At 36.1% G+C, this 23,323-nt stretch overlaps 1 protein-coding gene across 1 annotated transcript in view; it reads left to right on the top strand.

The window, feature by feature from the left end:
- The first annotated feature begins 1,078 nt into the window (after positions 1 to 1,078).
- The window catches only part of DNAH11 (dynein axonemal heavy chain 11), a 76,350-nt gene continuing 54,105 nt past the window's right edge, over positions 1,079 to 23,323 (top strand). The window contains 12 exon segments of the mRNA XM_025895405.1: positions 1,079 to 1,198; positions 1,886 to 2,046; positions 2,873 to 3,036; positions 3,152 to 3,287; positions 3,981 to 4,027; positions 4,030 to 4,098; positions 6,852 to 6,988; positions 9,864 to 9,956; positions 10,088 to 10,282; positions 11,597 to 11,693; positions 12,351 to 12,473; positions 20,762 to 20,954. Of these exon segments, the coding sequence (XP_025751190.1) occupies positions 1,079 to 1,198; positions 1,886 to 2,046; positions 2,873 to 3,036; positions 3,152 to 3,287; positions 3,981 to 4,027; positions 4,030 to 4,098; positions 6,852 to 6,988; positions 9,864 to 9,956; positions 10,088 to 10,282; positions 11,597 to 11,693; positions 12,351 to 12,473; positions 20,762 to 20,954 (1,535 nt within the window).

Here is a 23,323-nt window from a genome sequence, read left to right as displayed (position 1 = left end):
ATCATCTGAACAGGGTTTCAGCTGGTTTTGAGCCTTATATTTGCTGATTGGCCAGCCAGTATTTGTGCTAACTGTGTAGTGGTAGGTCAGAGAGAACAGATCAGCAACTTCTGAGACAATAACTTATTGTTCTCAGAACAGTACTGAATGCATAAGCATTCACATTGCATAAAATCAATGTTGCTTGTGGTTCTAATGATTGATTGTCTCAGCAGGGAGGCCTCAGACTGAATGGACAAATATATGCAGCTTGCCTCTTAGGGATAGTTTCTCCAAGATACAGCTACATTTGAGTACATAGAGACATAGGAAAGACTGTATTGTCTGGGCTTACTCTGTGTCTGTGAACACAAAAACTTCAGACTTTCATATTTGGAGCTCTAAGACATTATGTCTGGGTGTTCCAGTCAAGTGGATATGTAAAACAAAGCAATGTCTATCATCTCATCTAAATCCTAATGCAGAGGCAATAACAGAGAAAATGGAGGGAAAAAGTCTGCTTTTGTTTCAAGTTAGTAAAAACTTTAATGTAAAGAAAATCCTTTGTAAAGATTAATGAGATTAGCTTCCTTTCTTTTTAGTATCAAATGTACCATTTATGCATGCTTGGGTTTTTTGCTTCAAAGGTAGAGTCTTGGTTGCAACACCTTGAGGAAACTGCACACAAACCGGTACATCTCTGCGTCATGGAGGCAATACTGGCTTATGAAGAGAAGCAGAGAGAACAGAGTCTGGTGCATATCTCTGTGAAGATTAAAACCACAGAATTTACAATTCAACTTCATGCTCATCGTCTTATCCATCCATTCCTCCTACCCTGCCTAGCTGACCTTTTGCAGTAATTTTGCTCACCTGGATTGTCATTGTTTTAGGGGTGGTTCAAATGTCTGTTTTAACCAGGATTTCTTCTGGCATCTCAGGTTTAATACCAGCAAATTTGTACATACAAGCCAGTTTTTGTGGTGATCTAGTTCATGATGTAGGCAGAACTAATTTCTAGTAGCAATAATGGTAGATGTTGCTGAGGTCCATCTGAGGTTTTAGATGGTTATCTAAATCTTTCAGGTCACTTGGAGAAATGCTCTTATTTACCATGCTGCTTTGAGAACTTTCCTTGGATGATCATCAAAAAATCATGGCCATTTGCACTGTAGACATTCATGCCAGAGATGTATTAGCAAGCCTTTGAGCTCAGGTGGTGTGTATTTGAATCATCTATATTTTCCATGCACAGTTTATTCTGCCTTCAGTAATTCACACTGTGTTTTTCTCTCCTTTTAGAGGCACACATGCATCTCTAGAGCAAGTCACTCCTCTCCTATAGTGACTCTTTATAAGTGCATACAGTTGAAACTTTCAATGTTTATTTAAACCAAAGTGCTCACTCTATGTGTAACTTTGTTTAGGTAAACCTAAGGTGGCTGGCATATGCTGTTGGTTTGAATGAACAAAACGTTTCACTGGATGGGAATTGAAATAGGAAGGAATTCTCATTTTCCTTCTAACCTCCTGAACTTCAGAAATAAAATGGTTTTCTAAGACAGCATTAAGATAAGAAGAAACAAGGCTTGAGGAGTAAAATGAAACTCATTCTGGTCAAAGTAATGTCTGCTACCAGGCAAAGGCTGCATTTTTTGTAAGGAGAGATCTTGACTTAGTAAGTGACAATGTGTACTGCTGTAATAGCTCTATTAAAATGATCTCTTATTACACTTGCATCTATATAAAAGCACAAATGCCTCAGGGTGCATCTAATCCTTTATGGTTGGTTGTAGTAGTTATTGGTCCTAAGTGGCTAGGAATGTTTGACAGCATTCTGATGGGTGGCATTTCTTCCATCTGAATAGCTCCTACCTGGCATCATGACTCTACAGTGGCTTTTTAGGTCACCGGTTTCAGAGCTTTTGCTTGGTTGTCATAGCTACGCCATAGATGGGATGATGTCCAGAAACACTGTTTTGCCAACATTAGCAATGCTCAGTTTCAGTACATTTTTAAGTACTTGGGAAATACCCCTTGGCTAGTCATTACACCTTTGACTGACAGGTAATGACTGCTACTTACAACAGTCTGCCTTACCTGTTTCTGTGAATAAGAAGTTAAATGTTTCTTAGAAGTTCAGTGTTCTTTCCTAACTCATATGTATATGATTATTAAGACACAATATCTTTGAGCATGTGTGTGCATGTAGGTATGCATACTTATGTAATGGTATGATTTTAATGGCCGTTACATTTAAAATTACTGAAATATTCTTTGCATATGTATGTATTCAGTGTCTAGTCTGAAGGGGAATATGAGTGGATCTTTATCAAGGTTAATCAGGACTTTTCAGCAATTTTTTTTTGTTTGTGTATTAAAGTCCAAACCACTTTGTTAGTGTTTTTTCACACCACACACAATGAATTTATTTTTTTTCTGGAAATGTTTCTACTCCAGTATAGAATTTCTTGTTAAAATAAATGGTCCAAAAAGATGCACCCAGACACCCTGACTGGCTTAGTGCTTACGACCTGCAGTTGGGGGGCCAATTCTGGGGCTTAAGTCTTTGAAATAGGCAAAGCAGCAACTACAGTCTCCTGTTTCCTGTCCTATGTGACCACTGATAGGATGCTCCTTCTTGCTAAAAAATGCTGATGTGTTTAGTTTTCTAAAATAAGCATTTTCCAAGTAGTATCACACAGTGATTTTACATGAACATGGAAGAGGTACATTTGTGGCTTAGGACATTAAATTTTAATGAGAAAGTCTTGGAATAAATCACCCATGAAACATAAGGTTTGGAAAAAAAAAAAACCAAAATCAAAAAACAAAACCTCCTGATATTGCAGAAGTTCATTGCAATGCAAACAATCACTTTTCTTATGTTAAGGTGTTACATTACTCTAACTCAAGCTCTCGACCTGAAAGTGAGTGGTTCTCCTGAAGAACTAGCTGGCATAGGTAAGACAGAGACCACTGAAGATTTAGGCTGTGCCCTTGGTATGATGGTGTACATCTTCAACTGTTCAGAATACATGGATGAAAAGGTGAGATGTTCTGCTAAGCAGTATGGAGATTGGTGTTTAGCATTTTTTCATGTGAATTACGCTGGAAACTGTTGCTTTTAAGAAAAAGATGTTAAACCTTCACTTCTGATTTTATTCTACAGAGAATATCTGTTAAGATTTGGTCCAGACAGGAGCCTGGGGGTGCTTCAATGACTTCAGTGGTGCCTTGGTAGTTCAGTCAGTGGTGGTAGTACAATTAAAGACTATCCATGATACAATTAGAAACAAGAAAAAGGAGTATTTCAGCAGTGCATCTTTATTGTCCTTTGCAGGCTATAAATGCTGAACCTGTAATATCTTTTTCCAAAGTTCCTCTGAAACCCTTTGTAAATGAGGAAGTAGATGGAAACAGTAAATCACCTGTGTGATATACTACCTTAAAATCAATTTGTCTTCAAAATGTAGCAACAAATGTCAGTGAAATCCTGGTCCTGCAGGATTCCAATTGAAGCTTTGCTATTGAAATTCTGGCCCTGTTCAAGTCCCACCATGTGAAATCATGGCATCATATGGGTGAGAAGTTTGACAGGATTTAACTTGGCAAGAAATCTCAGTGCTTCCAGGGTTTTCCAGCACTTTTGAGACATGCCTTGAGTTTCCACGGTCCCATGTTCTTCTTCTTCTGCTTTCTTTACTCAATATTGTCTCCTGACCTTTTCAAACCCACTGCATCCCTACTGGTCTCATTTATTCTGCATGTTTCAAAAGATGATTCTTCCTATAGGCATGCTTCAGCAATATGCACTCCTTGTGACTCTAGCAGTCTGGTCTTTTCCTTCCCTATTCAGTGCTGGCCAGAGGAGCCACAGATTACTAAAATCTGGTGGCTACCAGGGAAATACCTCTGTTTGATAAGCTCTAGTAAACTGTCCCTTTCTATAAGTATTATCTTTCTTTTAACACTTTTTTGTGTTGCCTTTCGTTTAACAGATTTGTATTTCTTGATGAAAATATTACGTTGAAGTCCACAGCTAGAATATTATTACCATGATCCCCAGATGTGCAGGTCAGACAGAACTACCTGAAAACCTCATAGCTCTGTTCAGACAGGTAGTGCTATTGTGTGATTTTATGGTATACTAATATCTCAAGTCCACATTTAGCGTATATATCCCACCTAGTGTTCCTAGCCCTGGTTTGCAATGAAGTGCAACTTCTTTTTGCTACAGAATTGCTGTTAAAAAAAGATCAGTATTCATGTTGTGCCTGCCTCCACACCATAATGACAAGGGAAATTAAATGTCTACCTTGCTGTTTTGTTTTGTTGTTTGTTTTTTTTAATCTATATCAAATTTTAAAGATACCTGTGCACACATAGGAGGTACCTAAACATATGCAAGAATATTCACTGTTTTGTGGTAAATAGGAATCCTCACAGCTCAGTTAACCTAGTAAAATCACCATTTGAAAACTGTCTAGCTATCACATTCTTGGTTGGGTGTAGGCATGAAAGTATTCATAGGCGTTTCGAAACTACCAACTGAAAATAAAGCTTCGTACCCTGACCTAGGAAGATATTGAGTGTGTGATTGTTGAGAAGCTGTGAAAAGTGCAGTGCACATTAAAAACAGTCATATGCTTTTAGGCACTGTGGGACAGCCCATTATCTTTTTCTTAAAGTCTGTATTTATGCTTTGTATCTTACTACTAATATTTTGAGGAAGAAAGTTTTGAATTTAAAAGATCTGAATATATTTTGCGTGCTCTGCTCAGTGAGTTTATATCCAAATGATGTTTCTGAGAATGAATTAATTCCACAAACAATTGCTCCAGCCTGATGGGCAGTAAAATTGCCAATTTCTTTCAACAAACTTTTTGAGCTGTCCTTTGAACTACATGGTGCAGGACTTGCTTAAAAAGGAGTCGTCCCTCACGTGCTTGTGCAAAAGTTGTCACCTGACTCTTGCATTGACACTTTCACTGATTTTATCAAGACTTGAGAAAGAAATCATTCTGTGATTTCATTTCTTAACATGAACTTTGGTGAGGCAAGCTGCAAGGCATTGTCAGGCTGTCTGGGGAGGCACAAGTATGTACATGCTATCTGCACAGTAAAGGTCTTGGATTTGTGAAAGATAGCTTAGAACCAGGCATCACTGTTGCTTTTGTGAGCAAGTTCAAATACAGTTAGTATTTTCTTCTGTATTAAAAGTATGTCCAGATCTTGGTGTGTTTTGTTTTTTCTGCTTTAACCATGGAATTCCTGATACCATAGACCTACATGCTTTCACTGCAGAAAGACACTTCATTCCCTGTCACTACCAGGTGTTTCATCTCTCAGTGGACTACCAGAGAATGGAAAATGCATGTGATTTGTTTTTGTTGTCTATTATTTTTGTTGTTCCTTTTTTTTTTTGTTTGGGAAGAAAAGGATAAGGGACATGCAATAATATTAATTAACAAGATCTCTGCTGAAAGATAAATCATTGCTTTCTACTATGGTTTTCTTTGGCTTTGGTTGGGGTTTTGGATTTGGGGGTTTTTTGTGGTTTTTTTTTTCTTTTTTTTAATTTTCAAAATCTACTTCTGCATAAAGCAGAAGTCTTACATTTGCTTGGTTTTCACAAAAAAATAAACCAAATAAAAAGTCTTTGGAATTATAATATGAACTGGAGCATTTGAGACTCAGGAATCCAGCTCTGTAGTTGATGTCTGTAACAGCTTCTATCTATTGTGCAGCGCATGGGAGAGACAAGAGGTAACTGCTAAAGCATTAGCTCCACATATTTGCCACTTAATAAAATCCCACAAGAGAGAGAAGACATAATGAATTCTACTAGCCTGATATTTCTTGCATAAGCAGTTACTCTATTTGCAAAAAGTGTAATAATTATGGTAGGTAGAAGAGCAAGTAATTTTTCATAATTGACTGCAATGCATATAGCAGCCCTTGTTTGGGCTTATGAAGAAATGCCTCTTAGAGCATAGTTTGCTTAAAAGTTGTTTAGCAGAGAGGTTCTTACTCTTTTTCTAGACTATGTTATTGACTTCTGTCAGAAATATACTGCTGACTTAAATTACTGGTCTTGATTTCGTCATATTCAAATATGAATAGGGAACAAAAAAATATTTGTTTTGCAGGAGTGAGGAAGTGCTCTGAGGGAAAAAGTTGCTGGTTTGTAGCTGACTTGAACAAAAAATTCAAGATTTCTTCGTTGCTATTATATAATCTAAGTAGTGATTTTTAAAATGAGGATATTGTTTAGCAATAGCAATATTACTTTGTGATACTTTTAAAATGAGATTTAATGAGATTTTTCTCATTTGTATCACTAATATGTCTGTGACTTTGTTCTAAAAGTTTGAACTGGAGTTTATATTTAAAAAAAAAAACAGTGAAACCTCTAAAAGCCACTGAGACTTCACATAAAATCATTAAAGCCCTCCAAAAAAATCAAAGTGCTTTAAAAAATTGTGGCATTTTTAGTAATGGTAGGGTGTTGCACTTCCAGACCCTCTACAGCTGTTGGCTGTGACCTCCAGTTGTCGGTGGCAAATGACACCACTGCAGACTGTGACTGCTCTAAGTTTCAGCAGTACCTGTCTCTGTGTTTCTCAACTGCCTCCTTTGTGTGCAGCAATATTATTGGATATTAACAATCAACAATGCCTAATTATCTTCTCTTGCTTTGAAGTGAGGTTCTTGTTAGCTTTGACTGACACTCTTAATTGTGGCTCTTTTGAGCTCTGCTTTTAAAAATGTTTGCACACATCAGACATTTGATTTAAATTACTTATTCTCACTATGTTTAAATACTAATCTGCGTATTTGGATTATGGGGTTTGTTTTCTTTCCTAGAACCTGTGGCATGGCTGTCCCTGACATTGAACTGATCTCTGAAATTACGTTGGTTGCTGAAGGGTTTATTGATGCGTGTCTGTTAGCTAGGAAGTTTATCACCTTGTAACTACTCTACTGGGAGCTGCTCCCTGAACAGGTGAGGGCCTCTGGGCTGCTGGGTTGGATACATGTCAACAGATACTCCATACCAATGCAGGTGGATATTGTATAATAATAGGAGGGATTCATGTATATAGTCTTAATTTTTATTTTGAAGACACTTTAAATCACATGTCCATCCTTAATAAATTGTCAGATATGAATGTGAAAGAAAGTGTCCTTTCCTCTGATCTTGGTATGTTTGTAATGTATTAAGTGTGCATTAAAAAATTGTATATCTCCACTTCATACCTGGGATGACTGACTACATTGTGCTGCTGTGTATTAGAAAGACAACTTTATCATTTGGAGAAGAGAATAGCAGAGTAGGAATTATTCTGAAAAACAGATAGCATATTCTAGTTGGACGAACACTTCTTTAAACTTTTCCCAGTAAATACAGTGGAGGACTGTTTGAAAAATGGGGGGGGAGTAGCATTTCTAAATAATTTAATTATTATAATAGAAAGAATTTATATTTGGAAATATTATCTTAAAACCTTAAATCTAGAAATTATATAATTTCTCCCTGGTATGTATGCTGTTTTAGTCATTTTGAACTGTATAATTTTTCCCAAGGCATTCTTAATATTCAGTTTTGTCAGTGTAATAAGATCCTTAAACATTAAGCTATAAACGCAAATAGCAGGCAAGGCCATGATGAAATCAAAAGCAACTTTATTTCATGCCTGCATAATTTGAAATTATCTCTAAATATCCTGAAGATTTCCTGACACATTCTTGCCATTTTCTAGAGATAATGAAATTAAGACATGCATATCTTAAGATAATTAATATTGTTTGCTTCAGCAGAACAAGGATGCCTCAAGTCTAATGATTACTTTGTCTTGGAGGCACTTTCTGAATTGGGAAAAGTAATTTATACCACTCTTTGCCAGTTCAGTATTAATCATAGTATTAATAATAGTATTAACATTAATGTATGAAGCAAAAGCTAGAATGTTCTTGTTTATTTACTTTTAAGTCTTATTTGTTTTACTTTTAATGGAAATGGGAAAAATCAAATCCCTTTGACAAAAATTCTGGGCTACTAAAAAAAATATACAGCAGTTCAGAGAGTTCTGAGAATATTGTCCCAGTGGGGACTTCTAGAATTTAAAATATACCTTTGGGGCACTAAGATCCTAGCGTATGAAAATTGCTGCAGAACAGGGTTATCAGGGCTTTTAGTGCATATGCAGTGAAGGAAGGGACTTCTGGTCCTGTCATGCCATGGCAAATAGCCTGGATGTCTTAAAGTCTTTGTACACAGGACAATCCACACACCAGGCTGCTGTTAAGATGCACAGCCTACACTTCAATAACCCACGAGACAGCAAACCAACAACAAACAAAAAAATTACCTTGATCTAACCAAAAGCTTATTAAGCACAGTATATTCCTAAATTTCCTAGTTTCATTATCAGCTCTATTCTTTGCCTAAGTGTACCATTTCTAAAATGTGGAGACTTATTTTCAATGCAGATAATTGGCATATTTATTACCTTAGAAAAAAAAAATTCTTACTGATTGTGAACTGTCCTGAATTTGAAAATTACTTTTTATTTTTTATCATTTGTGACATATTTAGTGCATTTGATTCACACTGTCATAGAAGAGGATAGAGACATCTGTCAACTTTAAAAATGGTATATTTTTAAGTTGTGAATTTGTTTCTGGTTTTGGTTTTAGTTTGAGTTTTTGGATTGGTTTGATTTTTTGTTTATTTTTTCCTTTTTTTTTTAATTGTATTTATGTGTGATAATACTAACCAGGCTGTATTTATATTTAATTCCTAGGCGTGGTTTGCAGCATATGCTCTCAAACCTTACCCAACTGGTAGCCAGTTTGGGTGCTGACAGCAGGATGGTTGCAATCCCAGACAGATTTTTCAGATTGAGGGAAGGGTAGTGTGCACACACTAAGGAAACTGTGGACCAACATGAATATTGTGATGCATGCTGACATAAGGAGATACTAGCCACAGCAGCACAGAGGTCAGAGGAGCTGATTGTCCACATACTTAGCCTGCTGCTCTTATGGTAGCTGGTCCCACTGCTGACTATACCAAAATTAACCATCTGGGATCTCTGCATGAGCTGTAAGAACTCCTTTAGGTGTTGCTGTAGTCTTAAATTTAGAGACCTGTAACTTTATGGCAATCCTCTTCAAAATTGGATATTAGGGTACTCCAGTCAGTCAAGGTGCTGTTGAAATTGTTTGAAAGTCCTTCTCTTTCTATTTCTATGTTACCTTGGAATGAGAGGGAGAGAGGTAAGTATTACATAGTCTTGAAAAAATTGAGAAGGAGGGACTGCAATGTATATGTATCGTGGAAAAAGTTGTACCTTCTGCGCTGGGTGTCTGCCTTCCCACTGGTAGGGCTTAGAAGAGGATGCAGGCTTGCTCTCTGCCCTTCACTGACCAAATGTTTTTACACTTTCTCTCTAGACTGAGTATCTATCTAACTTTGGTGGTGGAGCTGGTGCAAATGTGTCCAATCTTACCTTTCAGAAACAAAAAAGCATTGCTAACATCAGATCAAATTAGTAGAAGTTTGGAAGCCATTTTTTGCTTTCCTTATTTCATCATGAAAATTGTAATGAATACAATAATACTTGATGATGCAAATATTGCCATTTAAGAATAAGGAACAAAGTGGTGGAATACTGAAGATTAAATAGATATACATTTCACCTTATTTTTTGTCTTTTTTTTGTTTAGTAGAACTCTGACACTGGCCTAAAGCCTACAAGGCTACAAGTGATTAAAAATGTGTAATTTTCCTCCATGTGTAAATCGACTGTTTTCTTCATAAAAACCACTTAGTTTTATTTCCTGTGCTAACATGACTAGTTAAAATATTTTCACAGCACTATTATGACTGGTGACTTCAGGCTATCAAGTCAGTTTTGGTAATTGCTGGGCCCTTGAAACAAGGAGACAAGAAATAGTCCTGAGGATCAGCTAAAATCTTTACTTAAAAGCGTCTAAGAGTAGGGGCTATTTCTGATGTTTTACCTTTGAATAAAAACAGAATCCTAAAAAGAGAATGATTTAATGCTCTTACGATATGTTATTTACTGTCCTTTTCCAGGTGCTTATGGGAATCTAAAGAGACTTTAATTTCCCTAAAATAGTAACAGATGATATCCCAATTTTCACAGGCCTAATCAGTGACCTGTTTCCAGCTCTGGATGTTACTAGGAAGAGGAACCTACAGTTTGAACAGATGGGTAAACAATCTACCCTGAAGCTTCATTTGAAGCCTGAAGAGAGCTTTATTCTCAAAGTAAAAGAATTCATTGCCTTTAATTACTCCCCTTAAGAGTTTCAATCAAAATAATTGCAAATGGGTTTGCAATTGCAAATGAAGGTTATTTTTGAATATATTACGGTATTGATAAGGTGTCCCTCAATAACTTGGTATTTCAAAGGCATTTTATCATGGTAGTAATGTTCCTCAGTATGATAAATATGCCTGTAAGAAAATATATCCTGTTCAAAAAAGCTGTGTATAGTTACAATCTAGAGTGACAAACATGTTTGTTTGTGCTCAGTACCAAGGCTTTGTATTTGGTAGAAAATTCATTGTTGGTTAATTATTTATAGTGAGGTAAGAAGAGTGAGGGAGCAAAAAACATATAAATAAGAGGGTGTGGATTTGGAATGTGCATGGCTGCATGTGACTTTTGTGTGCTCAGGTATTTATGTATAATATAATGCACATTGTGCTGCACACATTACTGGACTACTAAGAGCATATATTCCCATCTTTCTTCAGGGAACATCCACATCTGCTGTATGTGATAGCACACTATTTACCTTTATTAGGGTATGTTGGAAACAGAAATAACCAGACTGGTTAAATGTGGCTGATCTAAGGATTTATACAGGATTTTATACTCTTGTCTATCTTTTTCCGTTATCCTGACAGAAGGGTGAAAGACAAAAACCTATACTTTGGAGTACTGTGAACTTTATAGTCAGCCTTCTATAGAATATTTTGTTTCCCACTAGCTGGGTGAAACAGAAGCTAAGTGCTGAGGAACATGATCTTATTCCTGTTAGACTTTAGAAAATGAGTGTAAATGTTCTTCACTAAGGCAGAAATCCACAAGCACCCAACCTGTTTCCATTCTGTGACTCATAGAACTATGTCTTTGGAAGAAATGTATTACTTTAGTAGACTGACCTTGTATTTTGCTGAATTATAGCTGTACAACTGTTCTGAGTGTGGAATTCACTCTGCTAAAGCAATGGCAAAATTGTAATATTGTGAATAACTGTTCTGTATGTCTGGGTGGGCACAGTCTTACTGGACTGTGTGGCTGTCTGGCAGAATAGGATTTGTTCTCACTTGTTGTGGTAACTGTTTTCATTACCTTGCACCAATTCTCTTACCATTTTCTGAGAGACAGTTTTGCTTGATGCAACATCAGCTCAGCTGAGGCAAATCTGCCAGGATGGTGCAAGTTCATTTTTTCCTATTAAAGGGAATAGGAATGTAGAGGGGGAGATGATTTTTGTCAATAATTGTGTCTCTGTGATAAGAAGCACAACAAGGGAGGAAAGGCACTCACTGTGTGTCTCTTCTGGGTGGTAGGCTGTTCAACTGGAGGAGCTGCTGGCAGTGCATCACTCTGTGCTTGACGTTGGAAATGCAGGAATTGGAAAGAGTAAGGTACCTGCCTACCTATGCAGCGTGTTTTCTATCTCACATTGTAAAGGAATTGCTGTGGTTCTCGCAGAAAACGTTCTCCATGTTGCCTTTGCCTTAGGCTGCAGTGTAATAACGTGCTGTTCAGGTCATTCAGTCAGTCACATGATGTGCAATAGAAAGCTCAAATGTTACAAGCAAATCCTACATTTTATATGTTGTTCACATGTCCCAAAGGACAGTCAATCATGGCACAAAGTAATGAGTATTCAATTGGACAGATAGACTAAGTAATACTTTGTTCTGGAAGAAGAAGCAGGATGTTTTAATTAGGTTTCTAGACAGACATCAACGAGTTTATTGCCAAAACACTAGACAAATAATTCTAATACATAATGCTTGCCTATTTCTGCTACTAACTGTTGGCAGCTGCATAGATTTTCTTCTCCATTTAACACTCTCTATTAGAATTGACTACAGAGTACAGCCATTTCAGAATGGGAATATCCTTTCTTATCCTTAGGCTTGATGAAAATTTGGGACTAAATTAGCACAGAGGCAAGAGTAAATCAAGGTGAATTTACTCGGAGTGCAGGGATTTGCAGTCAGGAATCCGGTTCAGGAAAAAGTAAAAAATTCCTATTGTATCAAAATGGTGTCACTAACATGCACCTTGTTCCTCTTCTTCACGTGCTATAAGTTCTGCTCCACACGTATGTGAACATGAAAGAGATACCTGTTTGGAATGATCTTAACTCAAAAGTCCTGACAACTGATGAACTGTTTGGCTTTATACACCATGAAACCTGATAAGGGAAAGATGGCAAGTAGCACATGTGTTCTTGCTCGGACCTATTCCTGGAGGCATCATTCTCCATCCAAAATGGACAATGCCATAATTCAGAAAAGGTGTTAGCGAGAGAATTCTTGCATTTTTCTGAGTTTTGATGCAATGAAATGTGGGTGCAGAGCACAGGTGGTTCTGGAAAGACTGGAAGGCAGAGCAGGATGCTAGTAGACAGAAAGGTATTAACCTGAACAATGCTGATTCTGCTGTCTTAAAGAGTGAGTTATTTTCTCCACAGACCCAGGACACCTCCCATATCTCACCCACCTCATTAAGACTAATGACAGACTCTTCTGGAATTAAGAAATAGGTCATTATTGCATAAAATGCAGTCATTTTGTTATATTAAGTGTTCACTGATTTTTTTTTTTGTTTCATTGAATAACCATCTAATAAACAAGCAAAGGAAAAAGCATGGTTTTGACTCTACAAAAGCTCCATGTTTCAGTGATGCATCAAGTCGTCTGAAGTTTTAATTGCAGTGTCGTGTTGTTACTTAAGCACTGAAGTGATAAGATTCTATTGAAGTAGAATCTGTCATCCCTTCTGAGAGAGTGAGCAAATATTACCCATGAGGGGCCAAAAAGGTCAGTTTTAAATAGAGATATAGATCCTATGTGGACTGAGTCACTCAACACTGTTATGGATGTTAATAAAGTGAGCAATTGAGAAACAATTACAGTGGCTTCCCCTCTACCTGTTTTCCCATTTTTTTCTTCCTTTATTTTTCTGGAGATAGTATGCAATTCTTTTCTTCCATATTTTAGCACCTAATTAACGATATGTCTTGCCTATTTGGTACAACAAAAAGACTTAAAGTAGCCTAAATCACACTTTAAGGGTGCCTCCTAGAGTATGAATTGGTGTAATTCAAAATGTCAATCGTAAGATTATTGAAACTGTTATTTGGAAAACCTCTCAGTAAAATATATTTAAGATTCCATAACTGAAGTCCTTGCATCACTATACTACAGAAGGCTAGTGTTAGGAAATATTAATAAGTCAATTGAAGAACAATAGCATCTAGATTCTTTATTCCCTTCTTATTAGTTATACAGCTAAACCAGTTTTGTGGGCTGTCTGAAATGCTGTAACATAATGAAATCTGAATCTAAAATCTGACCGTAACCTTAGGAAAGTGATTGGAGTTTAGTCCATTCTCTTAAGCTTTCCTGTCTTAGGGACTTAACTTTAGTGACATGGTCTATGGTTACTCAGTTACTCAGCAAGGTGTCTGTTAGGGCGAGCCACATAACCTAACTTTAGCCAAGGAACAGAGTGTGGCTTTTTCAAGAGAAATTTTGGATCCTAAGTTTAGGGTCCTGCTCTGAATCATTTTCTGGTTATTTCCGTTGACACTGAGAGAGATTTTGCCTCTTCTGCTTTTAGCTGATTTATACTGAGAAATGTAGATATAAACAAGGCATTAAAGTACATACCCCTTAGTGAGATTTTTTTTGTTGTGATGCTACAAAAGTTTGAAGAGGAAAGTTCTAAAACTCTGAAAATTACTTGTCAGTGTTTTGCTTACTTGGTTTCTTGAGAAATATATAGTCAAACTTGCCTGTTAAAGACTAAAAAAATACAGATGTCTTTACTGCTATTTAAAGTAGATGAAGCCCATGTGAAGAAACAAATTGATGTATGCATCATCCATAGGTAAAGGAGCACCTTGCATAAGCTGATGAATCAGAAGTAACATATTCTGGGAGAATGGGAGGGTCTTTTTGGTCATATTAATATCTGCTTTCCTACCAGTCTATTCCTTGAAGTGTTTCCAAATTCACATTAACATAGAAACCTGCATTAATAAAACCTAATCACCCTTTTGCCCCTCAAAATGAAGGAGAGATTAGGAGAAAAGAAATCTGCTGCACATCAGAGTGAGATCATGAGCTGTTGTAAACTGTCATAGCTCCTTTAATGGGGAATCAGCCTTAAAAGGCTTTCAGAAATTCCTCTGATCAGAGAGGTTTTTTTCAGCTAATGATGCCATTTCAGTAGCAACCATGACCATGGCACTAGAGTACAAAAGCATACTTTCCATTGCAAACAGAAGCTGATAAAAGGAGCTCCTGGGCACCAAATGTTGTGTATCCTTCTTGCAGGAAACTTCTTAAATAAACCAAAGATATGAAATCAGCATCACAGGGGCTTACACTGCAAGTGTATCACACCCATCAACTGTCTTGTGACATAAACCAATTTATGAACCTTTAAGGATTTGCTTTGAAATGTTAGTAGTATCCCTTCATATTTTAAGTCACTGTTGTAAAACTTCCACCTGTTCCTTCTAAGAAAATTCAAGACACGAACAAAGTGGACTCATCTGGTTGTCTGCAGCTCTTCCTTCTGTCTGCTGCTCTTCAGCCAAACCCCTCTTGTTAAATGCTCTGCTAACAAATCCCTCCGCTAATCACAGTGGGTGAAGAACTGCATGACAATCCAGAAACAAGTATATTGTGTTTGCTTTCCGTTGTGTTTACCACATTTTTTTCTGTGAACTGTGATGGAACAATTTTGTACTCTCATGTATAGCTCAAAATGACTACCTCTTATGTTATTTTTATGTTTGTGTGTACAAATGCTCCTTCCTGTAAAATGCATTCAAGTGATACACTGAAATGCCTTCATAGTCTTAGGCTATCACTCCAAGCAATTCTTTGGAACAGTCAAATTGGGAATTTTTTTAGTAGAAAGAGTCATTCACAGCAAATTACACAAATGAGCACTTTAAATTAAGTCTCAGTTCATAAATAAGAGATTAAGAACTGAACTTGAAGTGCAGTTATTCACTACATTGCCATGTTCTTTCCATAGTTTAGAGGTTAAAAGATTTTTCTTGCAGATCATATCACTTTTAATGTGCAGTCTTTTCTGTCAGTTCCCATCTTATCTGTATCCACATAAATTTTTTTGAGGTGTCTGCTAGAGTGGGTGAGATTAGCATGTAGTGTAGGGTTTTATTTAGCATTTCCCCAAGGCATATGACTCACCCGCTCTGCCTCTAGAACAGCAGAAAATTTCAAAATGTTACTTGATGGAGGAACGTTCTGATGCAAACTAATATTAGTACATTAGATCTGGGGTCTTCAATAATGCTAAAGTCTGGAACACTGCCACAGAGAACAAAAATGTGTAAATGTTTATAGATTATAATTGTGGACACTGTATAAAATTTAGATAAGGTTAAGGATCAAAAATAAGAATTCCTAATTTGGGGTTTAAAAGTACAAGTATATACCAAGCTAAAAGAACAAAATTGTCTTTTACCTAAGATTTGAAGGGAATTAAGAGACTTTAAACCTATCATACGCAAATAGTTTCTGCAAAAAGTTTTTTCTCTTCTGTGGTAGAAAGGCAGGGTAAGTGCAGTCATGGCCTTTTCCCCCCCAAAATTTATGATCATCCAGTTGCAAATATGTTGAGGTTCTCCATTTCTGTCCTGTCCTTCAGCACACTTTCTTTCTTTATCTACTTACTCCTCCAGTCAGTGACCACGCTTTAAGGTGAATGTGACTAGACAGAAGTGTCCTTGGATGCATTTCTTACCTTGGTTGAATTGGCCAGTCAAAATCACTGTTGAGGTTTGCAGATGATTAATTTCACTGAAAAATCTAAGATGACAACTCAATACTTCTGTAGTCCTAATGGAAACTGCTTGCAGTTATGTATTTGTTTATACTGCTTTGCCTAAGAAACCAAAAAGTCTGCTGCAAGTCAGAACTGTGGCAGTGCTGTGACATACAGCCTTCAGCTGTCCCTGTGCAAGTGCAGTTTCCATTTCTTACAAGCTCTGGTGACCATGTTGCCCAGTTTTTAAAGAAACAAGACAAGTTCAAAACCATACACTTATATTTTGCTCTTTTTCTTTTTTTTTTCTTTTTTTTTTCTTTTGCCTAACCCAAAGTATTTAACATGCAGCCCAATACAATGGAAAAAAATAAATGTCTGTTTTTTCCTATTCTACTTATTATACATGGAACTGTTAATCCTTTTTTTCTTTTTCTTCCTCACACTCCTTTCTTATTGAAAAATATTAAAGTCTTAAAAAATGTGGCTTTGATCATCTCAAAGTCGATATCAGGTATATCCCAAATTCATGATATTATTGACTAGACAAAATAAAAAATCTGGGTTAGATACACAGAACTTTTGAGAAATCTTTTTCCTCTTGCCAAGCAGTATTGAGTCTGCATGAAAATCTCTCCTGTGCTGTAAGGATTTGAACCACTGTATTCCCTAAATTATTCATAACCCCCTTTGCTTCAAATCTCAGCTCTGAATGAGGCAGACAAAACCTTGGAATTTAGCTTGCTCACTGAAGATGAGAGCTCAGTCACTGGGCTGAAAGGTTTTCCTTGAAGTCCACCAATCACAGTGGTTTTATTTTGAAAAAACGTTTATGTGATCATTTAAACAACAAAAATATATGACCTCGGAAGGAAGAGTGTTAGTTTTCCAGTCTTGCTTTAATAAATTGCTTGTGATTTCTGCAGGTGCTTTTTTCCATGTACAAAATAGAAACAGTGCAATTGGAAATCAAACTTTCATGGATGATGAATCCCTTCATATATATCTGTGGAAAGTGGCAAAAGTTGAGGAACGCCTCATACTGAAGATGAGTAATATACTAATGCTTAATAAAAGTTGTTTGCTTCTGTGTTTTTAAGATGACTTAACAGCTTTCTGTAGTTATTCTTTCCCTTACACATTTAAGGGAAGCAATGCAATTGATAAAAACTTTATGAACTCAAAATTTGTCTCAAGATTTTACAGTTCTGATGAGTATGTAAGGGTCTTTAAATTAATTTGTTGAGTGTTGTAATAAGTTTGTAACCTGATGGTCTGCATTCAGGATCATGTAAGTAACTCATTTGGAGTAATAGGCTGAAATTTAATACGATCGGCTTAATTTTCATTAGTATGGGAGATGCTGCACCAGATTCCTGATTAAATGTCCTGATCAAATGCGATTTATAATTCATATTTTCACACTTTACATATTTTGGCAAAGTCCTTGTTTAGTCCTTCCAAGGAGAAGGAGAAAATAATTACTCACTGATGAACTGAGTGTCAGGATACCAAGGGATTTCACATTCAAAGCATTTCAGTTTCAAAGGATGCAGATGGATATGCAATGACATTTTCAAAAGCTGCAAAGTAGTCAATCAACTAAATCAACAATACTCTTCTGGAATTCAGAACCCCATGGTGATGCTTTCTTGAAGACAACCTCTGAGTTTCACTGATTACCAGGGACTTCAGTGGTTAAAAAAACCACTTGTAGGTGATGAAATGTTTCACAAATTTTAGCCAGCATGATTTGGAATTCTTGATTTTGTTTAGTTTCAGTATTGCTTCATATGGTAATAATTTTCATGCATGTTGTGTTAGTTTCAGTATTGCTTCATATGGTAATAATTTTCATGCATGTTGTGTTACATTTCAGAGTTGTTTGGAATTCCAGTTTGCCAGATGTTTAGCCTATACCACCCTCTATCTTTTGTTCTCCGTGTAAAGGCAACAGACAAAATCCATAAAAACTTAATGATACTGGTCCAAATGAATGGACTTTCTCTGCCATGAGAAGAAAAACACAGAAGATGACCATTGAAGTATAATTAAGTTGATTTGGGCAAATAAGGTTCTTCTTAGTTTCCAAATGATAATTTTTTAGTATTTCAAATATATTAGCATCCTTTCACCAGATCTGTGTAAAAATAAAGTTTTAAGTTTAAAATCAACTTATTAGTATTTTATTTCATTCTGTTACAGAGGGACCAATATTTTCTGTAAATAATTCATTGCTGTCATAAATACATATTAGATTCTTGTTTACTTACAAGTACACCATTTTTTTGTAACATGAAGAAAATATGTGATTAACAAAGATACGATTTCGTGAATGATCTGGTAAGTAAAGAAGTTTTCAGACATTAAAAAGCGAGTTAAATACACATAGCTGTCTTTCTGTGTATTGTCAAAAGGAGGTGCACAGACAAATAGGCAGGCATTCTACTCCATTAGGAGGCTGAGTGTTGGGTTCTCTGAGTACTCAGTTTTCTGCTTCTTCACCATATATTCAAGGGTTTTATCCACACCCTTAAAACTTCTGTTTTATGGAATGTTCTTTTTTTCACTGACATGTACACTGTGATCTGACTGTAGTTGTGACAAAGTGAGGCAATAACGTCTGTACTGTTCTTGCATCTTTTAGTGCAAATGAAGCTTTTTCTGTAGATCATACTTCATCCCATGAAGGAATGACACCAGGTGTCAGCTGAATATCTTGTTAAGGCACAAGACGTAAAGACAAAAAAAAGGAAGTGACTACTCAAATCTGAAACATCTTTGGCTTGGAGAAATCAATCTAGTCTAATTCAGAGACATGCAAAACTAATGTCTCAATGCTCTTCTGTTTTATTCCCAGAGCTAGATGCTATTTGAGCATTTTTTTGAAGTCTCAAACAAAAAAAAACTTCAAAAACCTTTGGTTTTCTCAGAAAGATTTCAGAGTCAGATCTCAAAATTCCTACTGCTTAAAAGATATGATACTTCTTTCTTTTGAATTGTTTTAAATTCTTTTGAAACAAAACCAAACCAAAAATTAAAAAACTCAATTTTACCAAACAAATCAAATTAGGAAAAAAAGCTGACCATACCATTCAGGAAAATGGACCTAACCATTTGAGAATTCTAAAATAGAGTAAAATTTGTTGCATGGGAGGAAAGAGAATGCATTATACTTTGAAGTTCTAGGAAGGATTTGTTGATTTAAGCAGGGAATGGCTATTTACGACTTTCCTTTTACAGTGTTTTTTTACCTCCTTGGCCTAGTTCAGATGTACACCAACTTCTAAAGAACCAAGACTCTTCATATTTAGACAATTGGAACACAAACTGCCAGAAATTCAAAGCCTTTTTTTTTTAATTTTACCTTTTAAGTGACCTCCTTTTAATTCACCTGGAGCTGTGTCATCTGAAGAGCCAGAAACAGTATCTATTGGATGATGCTGCAAATAAAGGAGTGTACCACCTTATACTCTATGATGATCTTTGATGATTTTTTAATTATTGAGATCTGTAAACTTTCTCTGCTCTTATCTGTGATGATTGTGTGCATTCTCAAACTGATTTGTACTTCCTGTGACTCATCCAAGTGTGTTTGGAGCCAGTTTTATTTAAAAAAAATCTTTATCACCAGAATGTTTTGTGAGAAAGTAATATCTTAATTACAACATAAATTTTGAACAAAATATTATGTGATAGAAATTTCTGGGATTATTCTTAATTTTAAAATGTCAATCCTATTTTGATACTTCCATGGCTATTTGTATCTCAGATTTCTCACAGTACAGAAATTATTCTTGAACTGAGTTTAAGCCTGGAAATGTACAGCGTTTCAGTGTTTTGTCACTAATATTAATCATTTTCTTTCTCAGGTATGATAGGCATAAGCTAACTACTAAAGAAATTCATAGTTGTCAATATGTTGCTCATATGAATCCAACTGCTGGCAGCTTCACTATCAAACCTAGGCTCCAGGTATGTTTTGAAGTGTCATATTATAGCAATCCTGTATTTAATACATGAAATAATTACTATTTAGTTTTTCACTACAATAGGTAGGAGATGAAAGGGAATAGGAGAAAATGCAGTGTTTGAAATTTAGTACAGATTCCTATAGCTAAACAGAAAGAGACACACCATATTTATTATGGCATTGAGAGTCCCCTGAATTTCTTAGCAATTGCAGTCTCATGTGGGCCTTCACCTGGCAGATGTGTCCTTGGGGCTCATAGCCAGACATGCAACTGCTGTGGAACTGCATCAAGGATGAAACTAGAATTTAAGTCTTTTCTGTGATACACAAGCAGATTTATGTTCACCAGGTTGTATTGTTATTTAACACTTCATTACTCTTATTTACTGTCTGATGCTGGAGAATCTTCATCTCTTTTTCCCTTTTTATTTCCAGAGACATTTTACAGTATTTACTTCAACTTCCTTTCTTATTGACTCTAAGACTGGCTCAGTTGGTTAGAGCCTGGTGCAAATAATGCCAAGGTTTGGGGTTCAGTCCTTGTATAGACCATTCACTTAAGAGTTGGACCTGATGCACCTACTTTTAGTCTTTCAGTGCAGAGTGTGTGGGTACATCAATCACTACATTATTGTAGTGTTTTTTCTTGAGAACATTTTTCATGTTCTCCTTTTGGGGAATTTTTTAACTATTATTTTTCTCTCTAACTATGTGGTAGAATGTGGAAGACCAAGTGTAGCTGCAGCCTTGGCTCATCTATTGCTATTTTTCAAATGCAGAGCAGACCCTTGTTGCGAGCCAGTGAAAGCACGGGAACTGCTGAGTAATATGCTTCCGAGGAATTCCTCAAGCTACAATAAACTGCATGCCTCTATGCACCTAGTCTTGTTTGAGGGTGCCATGCAGCATGTGTAAGCAGAATATCATCTATAAAGGGAGCAAGTAATTCATCAAGATGCTACCAATGTTTGCATGAAGTTGCTTTTTACTGTTCAGAAGTTGTTGCAGTGCAGACTCATAATGCTCTTACTGGAAGGCTTATGCAGGGCACTATGCAGCAATAGTGCTGATAAATACACTTTATTGATGATGTTATAGAAGAGTAGATTGTAGCTCAGTGTTAAAACTAACCTCCATTTTGTTTATTTAAACAGGCGTTCACCCTTTTTTGCACTCTATAGAAATTTACACCACTTATTTTCTGAGGTTGGAAAGACAGTCTATAAAGCTGTAGACTAAGTTTGCCTTATCTTTTAAGTAGTTAATGATGTAACAGACCTTTATAAGAAAACCAATATTTACCTTTTGTTTCCAGGAAAGGGAAAATGCTTTTAAAATGAGATTAATTCAAAACAAGGACAAGTAATACCTTAAGCATATACTAACCTATGCCCCTGCATGGCAGACTTGAAGTTGCTTTGCTGCCCAGCCTTGTATTTTTTTAAATGTAAACCAAGCAAGACTTCTAAGTGTCATCATAGATTTATTTTATTTATCTGTAGCTTTTTTTCATAGGTAGGTTGACCTTATCTCAGTTTAATGTAATTTGTTTTTCTTATGTCAGGATATATCTTAGTACCCATTATGGCCCGCAATCTCAGCTTCTGTTTCTGAAATCTGATTAACTGCATTTGCTTTGTTTTCCTTCATGGAAAAAAATCAACCAGTTTTCAGAAGACAAAGTGAAGATTTTACTGAGTAAGTGAGGCACAGAGTTCATTGTTGCTCCTTGTCATTATTTGTAATCTTTCTTGAACATATGCAGTCATTCTAGTCATGCGTAATATCAGTGATTTCCAGAAAGAGACAGAGGCCCATGCTGGCAGAGATTAGTTTTGTTAAAGCAGTTTCTATTATTTGCAGTGTCAAACGGTTTAACACACAAATTTTCTTCTCATTGAGTTGGACTAGGATTTCAGTGTCATCGTTTTTCACTTTGCACATAATCAGGCAGGAGCTATGTAAGAGAAGACAGTCTTGACTAAGCAGTCTATTGTAGAAGTTTCTCTCCAAGAGGATTAAAGAAACGCTTAAATTACAAAGATAATCATATGGATCTTTCATAGGGACTGTAGATTTTGTTAGGCTGATTTAGAGGTTGATGTGATAATCATCAGAATTGCAGACAGAAGCCTTCTCAGGTATCACTAGTTTTGCTTGAAAGTGGTGGTAAGCCATTATCTTCTCTCTGAAGTCCAGTGACCGAGAGTAGTATCTGTTTGCCAAATAAAGTGGCAGGGTGTCTTAGACGTACAATTTGGCAGTCCTGGAAAAGTGATTGTGAAATTTAAACCTGTAAATTTTTTCTGCACCTTTTATGGTTTTTTTTTTATGGATCCATTGTGAAATCATGAATAAGGCTGATAAAGTTCTACAGTGAAGTCAAAGAGAATTGGCTTCCAGTAATGTTTTGGTTGAACACATTTCAACCTCTTTATTAGATGCAACCAGATTAGACACATTATCCCTTTTATTTAAGAAGGTTCTTATCAATGTTTTTTCAGGGGTTACTTTTTTCAGTGGCATGAGACACAGAGAATGAAGGGGATGCTTTTTGGTTTGTTTTATTTATGCATGAAAATAAATTAAGCATAAAGTCCAACTTGCTGCCTCTAAGATCTAATCTGCTGAATTAGACTTTCATGCCTTGGAATCTGTATCTGATTTTAAAAAAATAAAGATTTGTGAATATTTTTAGATGCTTTTATGAATTATTAAAATATCAATTGCAAGAGAATTCTTTTAATGTCTAAAATATAGTTTTTTGGGGGAAGAATTACCTCAATACACACATTTAAAAATTTTAGAAATTAAATCTTGTCTGATTTGGGGGAAAATTCTTATCTGGCCTCATTCATCCTATAGTATTCCATGATCAGCAAATAAAAACATGTTTTAAATAGTCTGGACTAGATATTCCAAAAGTAAATTGAAGTTTGATGCAAATTTTTCATTAGGTGATTTCTTGTCCTTCAGCCTTTGTGGTGCAAACTGCCAGACATGAAATTCTCATGTGCTTCGAGGGTCCAGCCAACCTCCCTTCAAATTAACTAGGTCTCTGTTCTGAGTCCAGTCAGGGCCCATCAGGATCTTGGGGTGATGCTTTGAAGCAATTCAATGTAAAGAACAAGCAATCAGACAGCTCTGGTCACTGTAGAGGTTAGTGCAAAGGAATATTTGAGAAAGGAAAAGAACTTAGAGGAAAGAAATAAAATGCTGGCATGAAGGTAATGTACCTTTAAGTGTCGGGAGAACATTACCTCAAAAATAGACCAAAAAA

Source organism: Manacus vitellinus, unplaced genomic scaffold (assembly GCF_001715985.3).
Source record: "Manacus vitellinus isolate BGI_N305 unplaced genomic scaffold, ASM171598v3 scaffold_3_pilon, whole genome shotgun sequence".
Classification (NCBI taxonomy): domain Eukaryota; kingdom Metazoa; phylum Chordata; class Aves; order Passeriformes; family Pipridae; genus Manacus; species Manacus vitellinus.
Note: the sequence above shows the minus strand (reverse complement) of the source record. Positions and strands in the feature narration are given on the sequence as shown.